The 12,562-nt window shown below is 34.5% G+C and overlaps 1 protein-coding gene across 5 annotated transcripts in view; it reads right to left on the reverse strand.

Annotated features, from left to right (window-relative positions):
* Positions 1-265: 265 nt before the first annotated feature.
* Positions 266-12,562, reverse strand: part of Rps6ka6 (ribosomal protein S6 kinase A6) — a 179,106-nt gene continuing 166,809 nt past the window's right edge. For all 5 annotated transcript variants that reach the window (XM_042668594.1, XM_042668598.1, XM_042668597.1 and 2 more), the window contains 2 exons: positions 2,266-2,406; positions 266-1,820 (listed from right to left, as the gene is read on the reverse strand). In XM_042668594.1, the coding sequence (XP_042524528.1) occupies positions 1,695-1,820; positions 2,266-2,406 (267 nt within the window). In that variant the 3' untranslated portion in view covers positions 266-1,694. The remainder of the gene's footprint in view (positions 1,821-2,265; positions 2,407-12,562) is intronic.

The following is a 12,562-nucleotide window of genomic DNA, read 5'->3' on the forward strand; positions in this document are numbered from 1 at the left end:
ATGACGGAATGAAAACAACTCAAAATATGTGGACACAAACTAACATATACAAGTAATTGTAATAAAGTAAGGGAAGAGTCAAACTGGAACATAAAAGCCACAAGATATACATCTAACTAATTTTAAGCAATATTACCATGTGGCATTATGTGTTTCTATGTCTCCCAGTTATTTCAAAAAGACACCTCAAAGTAAGAATACATATTTTAGATCACACTCAGGAAACAGATCTTTGTCCATGGAATATAGATCACATACATTGTAATGAGAATATATATAGGTTCCTTTATTAAATACCAAAGTTACATGTCTCCTAGCCTAAATGATATAATTAATTTTCTCTGAACTAAGTAAAATAAAACACACAGAAAACAGTACACCTACCACACACAAGTAATTCACTATGTTCACTAAACAAAACTGAGATATCTTCCAGTTTACATTCATGAACGCTTTCTGTCAGTAGCAGTAGTAATGGTATTTTCAACAACACAAAGTTTTTTTTTATTTTAGCATTTAGAGAAAATGATACATATTACACAGTGGTTCTGAATCATAGAATTAGTAAGACCAATTTGGCCAAGTATTTATCTCATTATAAATATGATTTAATGTGCTCATTTTTCACATATTACTTCCTATTTAAAATGTTAATCTTCTTGAAGTATAACTATTATGTAGCATCATCTAATATTGACTGAAATACATTATACTATGTCATATGTGCTATGTGCACATGTCCACTATAGCAAAACTTCACTATATTACCATAGGAGTCAAGGTAGATCAATATGCCACACTGTAGCCCCAGATATGGAAGTCAGAAATAGAACAGTGTAGCTCCACTTAAAAGGGAACATGACAATTAAATCCAATTGGTTAAATTCAAAATCAGCTTACACATCACCAAGATAGTGTCAACACCATGTACTTTGTTTTCAAAAGCATATCTATCATCTATTTAACAGATTACAACAGCAACATATATCCTTTGGGTAAAAAAATCTTCACAATCCCATTAGATGCAAAATGTTAGAAGCTTTATGGAAATTTTCACTAGACTAGGCCACTTATGGATAATATACAGGTCTGTCTGCACACATTATTCGTGATCTAATTCTTATATTAAACTTTGGCACCAACCATATCAGGAGTTCATATATTAGCGCAAATGTATTGTGCTCTGTGACCAAACTACTATGACTAAAAGTTAGGAATTACAGAGGAACAAATGAATGGAGTCCTTTGCTGTGCACAGCAATTTTCTATAGTACTTTTTTCTCTTTAAAAAGAAGCCTTTCCTTCAGGATCTGGTGTTAAAAACACTGGCACTGCTTAGCACTATACTATAAACATCTTGAATGATTCCCTAAACCATGACTGTATGAAACCAAAAAAAAAAAAAAAAACCTAACAGGAAATTTATTTGGAAGGAATTTTAGAAGCCAGTGTGCAGAAGAGTTAAGACCTTGTGGACACCAATTTTATGCTTAAATAAACAATCGGACATTATGGCAAAACAACAAGTATGAATATTGTGAACCTGCATAAGTTTTGTTTAGTCTGACTCCCCTAAAAAGGGGGGCTTAAACAGAATATTCAAGTAATATAGCAGAAAACAGTGCCTTTGATAGGCAAAAAAGCCACATGTTTAGTTTTCTCTTCTTCCAGGTAGCTGAGGAATACTGTAAATCTTACAAGCCAGTTGATGTTCGCTTTTTCATGCTCCGTCGCTGAGCTAAGCTTGAAGCAGCAACAGGCTCCAGGACTGGTTGAAAAGTCTTGTGAGTCAGGACAGAAAATGCTGCAACCACTGTTTCCTGTCATAATGAGGAAACATCATACACTGAATCACAACCTCTGGAGGTGAAAAATCTTCCACATTGTATCATGAAATATTTATGTAGAACAAAACCTTTTCCCAAAAAGATAAGATACAGGTGTTGCCTTTAGAAATTAACACCTCAGTATTAAATATTTTTCACTACATAGCATTTTTTTTTACAAAAATTGTTATAATATTGAATTTAAATGTACTTCAATGCCTTTGAATTCAGGAACTGGTACTAATGCTTATAAAAAAGTATTTTGTTTGCATATAAAACTTGCATTTAGTCTACTTTTATCTCCAACTACAAATAAGATGTTAGTAATAACTCCCTCTACCAGAGTAGAGGAAAGGAGAATTACTTAACTATCAAAGCAATAATGGTTACTTTACGTATTAAGTATTTAGAAGGCACATAAAAGTAGGTTTCTTTTTACCGAAACAACTTGTGATGCATCATTACTCTCTGTCTGGTCATTTGCCAACTGGTCTCTATGGGTTATCCAAGAATGCTTTAATACTTGTTCAGTAGTATATCGTTGATGAGGGTCCATATGAAGCATGTGGGAAAGCAAATCCTAAATGAAAAAGAAAAAAAATAGTAACAAACATACTGTTTCACATTTTCTCAAACTATAAAAGTATAAACAGGTGTAATCTGATTTTTGTTTTAATTCTAGTACTAGAGCATGAAGTCAGAGCACCTGGGAGCTTCCCCTAAGCTTTTATGCTTTAGGTTGGTGCTCTATCACTTGAGCTACACCTCCACTTCCAGCACTTTGTTGGTTAATTGGAGAAAGTATCTCACAGACTTTTCTGCTTGGGCTGGCTCCAAAAAAAGATCCTCATATCTCAGCCCTTTGAGTAGTTAGAATTACAGGTGTGAGCCACAGGCACCCAGCTGTTACCTGTTTATTTTATATACCTATGTATTCTGCATATTTAACTGTCAAAACATAATCTTGAAATAGATTTTTCACAGTATAATTATATTTATTTTAAAATTTCATTAAAAAATAATAACGCCAAACCTGTAAGGAATGGAATGACGTCAGTGATCACTGGAGGAAAAAAAATGTAAAGTGGCAATAGTTATCCTGGAATCTGTTAAATGGTCAAGAAGAGGAGGAGCTATTGAGCATTGCTGGTAAATGGGACTCTAAGGTATGTATGGGTATGTATATATAGACATAGCACAGAATGGAAAGTTACCTATAATTAATTCACTAACATATTAACATATTAAATCCTCTAACATATCAAAGAAAATAAACCATAAATATGTTAGCAACTAGATGCTAGGATGATAATGGTCATGTTTTCCATTAACGTAGATATGTAGATGATTATTTTGATATCTGTTACACTAAGAGCAATTTGAATGCATAGTACAAACATAGATTTAAATATGTTAAATTACACAGTATTTTAAACTATCTACTATACTTTACAGAAAGCTCTGCTTAACAAGTATTTCCTAATATTCTAATATTCTTTTAATATGAAAAACATGAAACTAAGAATTTTAAATACTAATATCAGATTATAAAGATTACTGTAATTTGTTGAAACTAAGGGAATAGGACTGTTAAATAAAAGTCAGTTTAGAAAAGATGAGATATATGCCCATCCAGAATTTTATATGGTGTCAATATATATTTATTTACCTTTCAAAACCAAAGGCAAATACAACTCAGAATAGAAAAGAAGTTATTTCAAGAAACAGCACTAAAGTTATTTCTTTTTTTTCCTTTCTGTTTTAGTTTTCGGTCCCCTTTATCTTGTATATAAGTTTATCTGATCCATGGAAGGGAAAGAGAATCACAGAAACAGCAGGACAAAGGATAAACTAATGCAACAATGTACTTACTTGACACTATGTTGGAAATGAACTATACAACTATGGAGGGAGGGCAATGAGAAGGGCTAAGCTGGAGAAAATGAGGGAAGGGGTAAGTGTTTAAAAAGAAATGTATTCATTATCTTACTTATGTAACTGTAACTCCCCCCCCATTAATCACATTTACAATAAAGATAAGAAACAGAGCTAGAAAATTAATGAAGCAAAATCATTAGACTGCAAAGAGGAGTAGGTTGATATGTCAGTATAGCTATTACAGATAAAGTGAGAAAGGAGATATTCACTACAGTGTGTACAAAGATTATCAGGGTAACAAAAATTTTATTTAAAAAATCTTTATGCTAATATAGTAAAAATGGACAAATTCCTTGAAAGGAAGTCAATGATCACTCAAGAACAAAGATTAAACAGCCACACATTTACCTAAGAAATTAAATTGATACCTAAAAGTTTACAAAAGAAGAAAATACGAGTCCAGACAGTTTCAATGATTAGTGCTAACAAACATTCAAGAATACTAACCCGTTTTTACTGTATTTGACGTTGGTATAATTTGGGGAGGGTAAGGAAAAAACAAATTGTTTAAATAGGAATACGAGTGGACCCATTGCCACAATGAGATGTACAAGACATTATGTCGAAAAACGAACTTTACAACTTTGGCGGGGGTGGAGGGGAGTGCAGTTGTGGAGATGGGAGGGTAGGGATGGTAGGGGAAAAACAAAGGAGGAGGCAACAATGTTTGATAAGAAACATACTCATTACCTTGCCCATGTAATTGTAACCCCTCTGTACGGTATTTTCACAATAAAAACTTATTAAAAAAATAGTAACTCCAGGAGAGGAATATGGTAGAACAGAGACCCAGTATTTTACTGCACCACCACAAATCCCACACAATATATTATGTATCTGGATAACTTCAGTGAGAGGTTGGTGGCATTGAAAGCATGAGAATGCAGCAATTCATTGTAGACAGACACCAGGTAGAAACCAGAAATACTGACTTTTAGATTTGCATAAAAACAACAGGAACACTGACTCCTCCATCAGTGGGCTTTAAATAAAAAGACAAAAAAAAAAGGTTTAGTGTGTTCTGAAAGCACACAATCTGAAACTTTGCAAAGCCACAGTCCAAGAGAGAAGATCCGAAACAGGCTATAGGGAGATGCTTGAGAAGGGGCCCTCTGTGTTTTCAAGCCTGCTCACCGGTGCCGTGGTGGAGAATAATTAATGGTAAAAGAGGTCTTACAGGCCAGGGGCCGGTGGCTCAGGCCTGTAATCCTAGCTACTCAGGACGCTGAAATCTGAGGATCATGGTTCAAAACCAGCCCAGGCAGGAAACTCTGTGAGACTCTTATCTCCAATAAACCAGTAGAAAACCCAAGTGGCACTGTGGTTCAAGCGGTAGAGCCCTCACCTAGAGCTGAAAAGCACAGGGACAGTGCCCACCCCCAGATTTCAAGTCCTATGACCACCCCCCCCAACACACACACAAAGAGGTCTTCCAGTCAAGCCTTTAAGCAGGGGAAAGCCAAAGATTAAGTGACCAAATGAGCCAAAAATCATTGTGGGCCCAGGAAACTAGTTGGGGCCTGGATAGAGGCTTTCCAATACAACTTTACCTAGGTGAGAAGTGTGGCATCACTGCAGATGGAAGCACTGTAGCAGAACTTCTGAAAAGTGGAGAAAGACTAGCTGGCGCATGTACTAGGATGAAGACCAGTACTTCAAGATAGGGACACAAATATCATTTTTTTCTTTCTTGCTATTGTTTCTAACGTATTTATAATGTACAGTGTGATTTTTTTTTGTTTCTATGTTCCTCCCCCACGGTATAACCTGTTTTCACTGTATTTGATGTCGGTGCCTTGCATCTTGTATATATACACTTCTCTAATTCGGGAGGGGAAGGGAAAAAACAAAATGCTTAAATAAGGATACAAGTTGACCCGTTTTAACAATGATATGTACAAAACACTATGTTGAAAACGAACTTTATAACTTGGGGGGGGGGGGTAGTTGTGGAGGTGAGAAGGGAAGGGATGGTAGGGGAAAACAAAGAAGGAGGTAACAATGCTCAATAGGAAATGTACTACCTTGCTCATGTAACTGCAACCCCTCTGTACAGCATTTTTACAATAAAAAACATAAAAAAGAAAAAAGAAACAAAACAATGAGGAGTTCCACAAGAGGGGAGAAAGAAGAGATTTATCAATAACCTAAATTATTTAAAATGCCTCTGCTACCATGTGAAGTGTTATATAAAGCAGAGAAACTGTCATTGAATAAATATCTAATGAAATAAAAATTACATTCTCTGCCAACATGGAAAAAAAAAGACCACCTGTACTGCAATGAAGGATCACTCAGTGATACATGCCTTGCTCTACCAGTGAAGACTGTTGTAACACGACTGATTTCTAGACTCAGAAAGCTCAAGACATTTGGTGGAAACACAGCATGTTCAGGCATTTTCTCATACCCATGATAACATAACCCATGATTAGTTGTATGGAGACATACAACTAATGGGTCTCTGGACTCAGGACACAAGAGCAAGAGCAGTGTGGGAGTGGCCCCTATCCTCATGTTATCAGTCATAGATACATAAAATGCTGGCAGGAATTCAGCCTAGCAGTGGTCATAATACTGCACACCACTGTGAAAAAAAACAGGGTTGGGCTTAGCCTCAAAACAGCCCTTTCTAGTCTAACCTGTTTTGATCTCAGAGAGAAAACAATGCAATACCTACTTGCCTTGAGCAGCAAGTAAATTGCAATATGGTTAAGTCTGTGGAAAACAAAACATTGCTATTTTATATTCTCTTAAAAAGAAATATTTTCTGGACATAACGTATTTGAATATTTTAAAATTATTATCCTTAATTAGTTGTAAAAAGGAGTTGTCATTTAACAATACAATACACTTTGATCAATGTTACCTCTTTTTTTATTTTTTTTTTATTTTATTCTTAAAATACTTTTATCTCACTCTGTATGTTATCCCTTAACATTCTTACACTTTTATCTCACATACTTTCCCTGCTTTCTTATTTCTTCCCTTTATTCTTTTCTCATTTTTTTATTACAGAATACATGTAAATTTAATAATTTTAAATTAAGTTTATTTATAAGTACTCCAGCTCCCTTATTAGGGATGTAGCTGATATTTCCAATGCATTTTTTAACTACATGTTAATATCTGGCTTGTTTTTCAACTGATGTATTCATTACTGCTTTTTCTCTTCTGGGGGTACAACAGAAAGCTGCCCACTAAGACCCTCTCCCATAAAGAGGTATACCTAGGAATGGTATCCTTTCCAACACACATGCAAATTGCAATGCAGAGGCACAAGAAATATGTAAAAGCAAGACAATATAACTACTCCAAAGTATCTAATTCTTCAGCAGTCAGATCAAAACATAGCGAAAACTCTGGATGATAGGTAGTTTATGAATAGGACTCCAATTACCCAGAAAATAACAAGAACTTACAAGTTAGATTGTACCAAATTAAAGTTCCTGCATAGAAAAACAAACAACAAACATAAATAAAAACATAACACAAAGCAAAAAAAAAACCCAACACAATGATTAGAACTCTGACAACCCACAGAATTGGAGAAAATCTTTGACAGCTATTCAAAAAATCCTTGATAGCTATTCTGGATTAATATCCCAAAATATAGAAAGAGCTAAAAATTTAAACAGTAAAATAACAAACTAATAAATGGGCAAAGGATTTGAAAGACAGTTCTCAGAAGTAGAAATGCAAATGGCTAATAAACACATAAAGAAATGTTTAACATCTGACTATGAAGTAAATCACAATCAAAACCACAGATAGAAAAATCTTCTGATAAAATTCAATATTCCTTCCTAGCAATCTGGAAGCAGCTACGCATAGAAGTATCCTATGTGTACACAACAAACCCATAGGTAAACTATACTGCATGGGAAAAAATTTTGAAAAAAATTGCTCTAAAAATTAAGAATAAGACAAATTTTTTCAATGTTCACCATTCTTGTTCAATATAGTACTTGAAGTTTTAATTAGAGAATTTAGGGAAATAAATAAAGGGCTTATAAAGAGGAAAGTAGGAAGCCAAATTATCCTAGTTTGCTGATAGTCCTCTATAATTAAAAGACACTAACTACTATACTAGAAGACTCTTACAACTCATGGACAAATTCAGCAAAATAGAATGATATAAAACTAACATTAAAAAGTAGCTTTTGTATATACTAATAATAAACTCACTGGGAAACTGAAAATCAGGGAAAAATATTAGCAATAGTTTTAAAAATACTTAGGAGTCAAATATAATAAAGGACTTGTAAGTACTCAGTGATGAAAATTACAAAACACTAAAGAAATTAAAAAAGACATTAGGGATGGATAGATCTCAATGAATTTAGAGAATTAACATTTTTACATGAACATATTATCAAAAGTAACCTACATATTCTATACAATCTCGATCACAATTCCACTGACATTCTTCATAGGAAAAGATACTCAAAAATTTGTATGGCAGCACAAAAGATGCCAAACAGACAAGGCAATATTGATTGAAAAGAGTAATGCTGGAAGTTATCACAATACTTGGCTTCAAAACATACCAAGAGCCAAAGTAATCATGCTAGTATTATACTAGCATGAAGATGACAGATTAGATAAGTACAAGTTATGTCGAAAACGAACTTTACAACTTTGGTAGGGGGGTAGGGAGGATTCGGTAGGGGGGCAGGGGGAGGATGGGAAGGGATGGGAAGGGGAAACAAAGGAGGAGGCTACAATGCTTGATAAGAAATGCACTCATTAATTTGTGGAGGGGAAGGGGAAAAACAAGTCGTTTAAATAAGGATACAAGTGGACCCATTGCAACAATGAGAAGTACACGTTGTCATGTCGAAAACGAACTTTACAACTTTGGTGGGGGGCGGAAGGATTGGGTAGGGGAACAGGGGGAGGCTGGGAAGGAATGGGAAGGGGAAACAAAGGAGGAGGCTACAATGCTTGATAAGAAATGTACTCATTATCTTGCCCATGTAATTGTAACCTCTCTGTACAGTATGTTCACAATAAAAAATAAATTAAAAAAAGAAATGTACTCATTATCTTGCCCATGTAATTGTAACCCCTCTGTACAGTATTTTCACAATAAAAAATAAATAAAAATTAAAAAAAAAGAAAATGACAGATTAATGGAACAGAATAGAGGACCTAGATAAATCCAAGCATCCACAACCATTTGGTTCTAGACACATACTCCAAAAAACAGGTCAGAGATATGACTGTCTATTTAAGTAAATGCTGCTGGAAAAACTATCAATGTATAGAAAGAATAAAAGTAGATCTACTATCCTCCAGTCTGTGAAAGAAATCAACTCCAACTTGATAAAAAACTTTAATATAGACCTGAAATTTGCAACTACTACAGGAAAACACAAATGAAACACATCAAGATACTGGCATAGCAACAAGTTCCTGAAGAGAATTTGAATAGCTTAGGAAATGAAAGCAATAACTGACAAATGGAATTATAATAAATTGAGAGAGGGAAGAAACAAAGAATTAGAGAAATTCTTTCTAGCTATTCACATCACAAAGAGTTAATATCCAGAACATATAAAAAATATTAACAGAAAAATGCAAACAACTAATTAATGAGCAACTGAACTGAACTCTTTTCAAAGGATGTAAAAATGTCTAATAAATTATGAAAAACTCCTTAGTCACCAAGTAAAAGCAAATCAAATCTTCGCTGAAATTATATCTCATCCAGTCTCATCAAAACATTAATTATATTCATAAATAAATTCAAATGCTGATGACGATGTGGAGACAAGCAACCTTCACATCCCATTGGTGAAAATGTACATTTGTAAAGCCAATATTAAAAACACTATTGGAAGTTCCTAAAAATAGTTTAATCGTATGATCTGTTTCATATATACACAGAGAAATGAAATCAGCAAACAAGAGATTCCTACACACGCATGTTTACTCTTCATCAACAGTTAATATAATGAATTAATCTTGGTGCCCATCAATGGATGGAAGGTTAATATGGTATATAATATACAGAATGGTGCACTATTTAGCCAGAAAGAATGGTATTATGACATTTGTCATAAAATGAAGCAAACGTGGTTAGCATTATAAGTAAAATTTCCCTCACACAAAAAGTATCATAAATTTCTCTTTATTATCTTTTAGTTGTACAAAGAGTTGCCATTTAACAAAGCAGTTAATGAATATAATACATCTTGATCAATGTCACCCCTTTCAACATTCTCACTTATTCCTCCCCTGTCTACCTCTTTCCCTACTTAGGTAGGATATACATTGAATTCTTGACTGAATTTTTCCCCTCTTCTCTTCATTCATAAACCCCTTTCCTCTTGACTTCACCCTACCACTTTCAAGTACCCACTTTCTGGTTTTTATTTTGTTGAAGTTTGATTTTTGCCTTTCTAGGGAGTTACATTGAGTTCTGTCTTGAATCTATCATATTTCTCTCTTAATGTGGCAACTAAACATAAAACATGACTGGAAATACAAATTATTAGGGAAGAGGATTTTTATATTATCCACAAATGATGACTTTATGATACAAACAAAGAGCATTTCATATATTACTATGATAGTTTCTATTTTTATATTATTCACAAATATTCTATTTTTATATTATCCACAAATGATGACTTTATGATATAAACAAAGACCATTTCGTATATTTCTATGATAGTTTCTATCTTAATGTAAATTTTTACTTTAGTCATTTTAAGGTTTTACATAATGCTAGCCTCAAACCAAATCCTCCTACCTATAACCCTACCCCAGCTGGGATTACAGATGTAAACCAACACATTCTACTTATTTCTTGAGATAGAATCTTGAGAACTTTTTTCTTGAGCTGTCCTGAAACTACAATACTCCTGATGTTTGCATTCCAAATAGCTGGGATTATATACACGAGCTACTACACCAGGCATTATATGAAACTTTATAATCATTGCTTCCTAGGAAGTATATTAATAAGATGGTGATTGTACCACCAAATGGCTCAGACAAGTACATTTTTTAAATAAGTTTTTTACTGTGAAAATACTGTACAGAGGGGTTACAGTTACATGAGCAAGGTAATAAGTGCATTTCTTATCTAGCTTTGTTGCCTCCTCCTTTGTTTTTCCCCTCCCATCTCCACAACTATTACCCACCCCCAGCCTAAATTGTAAAGTTCGTTTTTCGACATAGTGTCTTGTACATCTCATTGTTGCAATGGTCAACCTGCATCCCTATTTAAACAATTTGTTTTTTCCTTTCCCCTCCCCAGATTATACCAACATCAAATACAGTGAAGACAGAAGTTATAGCAAGGGGGAGGGACATACAGGGCAAAAAATAACCTCATGGTACCTTATCAATACGGTAGAAACAATAGCAAGCAAGAAAAAAAAAAAAAAACACTTGTGTCCTTATCTTAGGGTTCATTTCATTTAACATCATCTTATCTGACCTTTTCTGCTTGTCTCAGACATATACTAGTTATTGCAAATAAGAGAAACCATGGGACCTATGTTTCTTTGGGCCTGGCTTACTTCACTTAACATGTTTTTCCAAGTCTTTCCATTTCCTAAAAAATGGGGCAATGCCATTCTTTCTGATAGAAACATAGAATTCCATTGTGCATACATACCACATTTTCTTTTTTTTATTGTGAGATACCGTACAGAGGGGTTACAATTACATGGGCAAGATAATGAGTACATTTCTTATCAAGCATTGTAGCCTCCTCCTTTGTTTCCCCTTCCCATCCCTTCCCATCCTCCCCCCGCCCCCCCCAATCCTCCCCGCTCCCCCCCCCACACCAAAGTTGTAAAGTTCGTTTTCGACATAACGACTTGTACATCTCATTGTTGCAATGGGTCCACCTGTATCCCTATTTAAACGATTTGTTTTTCCCCTTCCCCTCCACAAATTAAACCGACACCGAATACAGTGAAAGCAGGGTACATACCACATTTTCTTGATCCATTTATCTACTGAGGGGCATCTGGGTTGGTTCCATATCTTAGCTATGGTAAATAATGTTGCAATAAACATAGTTGTGCTGGTAGTTCTAGTATAGTCTTGTTTATAATCATTCAGGTAAATGCCCAAAAGTGGGATTGCTGGGTCATAGGGGACCTCTATGGGGAGTCTTTTGAGGAACCTCCATACTACTTTCCAAAGTGGTTGATCAAGTTTACATTCCCACCAAGAATGCAGTAGGGTTCCCTTCTCCACTCCAGCATCTGTTGTTATTAGAGTTCTTGATTATAGCCATTCTAACTGGGGTGAGGTGGTATCTCAATGTTGTTTTGATTTGCATTTCTTTTGTGGTTAGAGAAGTTGAGCATTTCTTCATGTGTCTATTGGCCATTCTTATTTCCTCTTCAGAGAAGTTTTTCTTTAAGCCTTTAGTTGTTTATCACGCAGTTGTTTCTTTGAGGATTTGTTGTTGGAGGATTTAATTTTTGGAAGTATCAACATTTTGATACTTTCTTTAAGCCATCGAATTTGTTTTAAGAGACTTAGTTTGTCTTATTTCTTTTTAACACCCTTCAGGAAAAAAAAGCAAGTTCTTCTTGACAGAATGACAAGCGGGGGGGATGACAAATGAAAGAACAAAAGTGTCATTATCTTAAGTAATATTCACTGAATTTCTTGATAGCTAAGAGGAAAATGAGCACACCCACCATTTTAAAATTTGTCATTTCCCTTTGACTATTTTTTCATTCTTTCAAAGTAGATATGGCCAGGTTTTTAAAAAATGCTATTAAACTATGACAAGAATGATCACTTATTCACTTTGATATTTA

Source organism: Dipodomys spectabilis, unplaced genomic scaffold (assembly GCF_019054845.1).
Source record: "Dipodomys spectabilis isolate Male_0828 unplaced genomic scaffold, ASM1905484v1 ptg000459l, whole genome shotgun sequence".
Lineage (NCBI taxonomy): Eukaryota > Metazoa > Chordata > Mammalia > Rodentia > Heteromyidae > Dipodomys > Dipodomys spectabilis.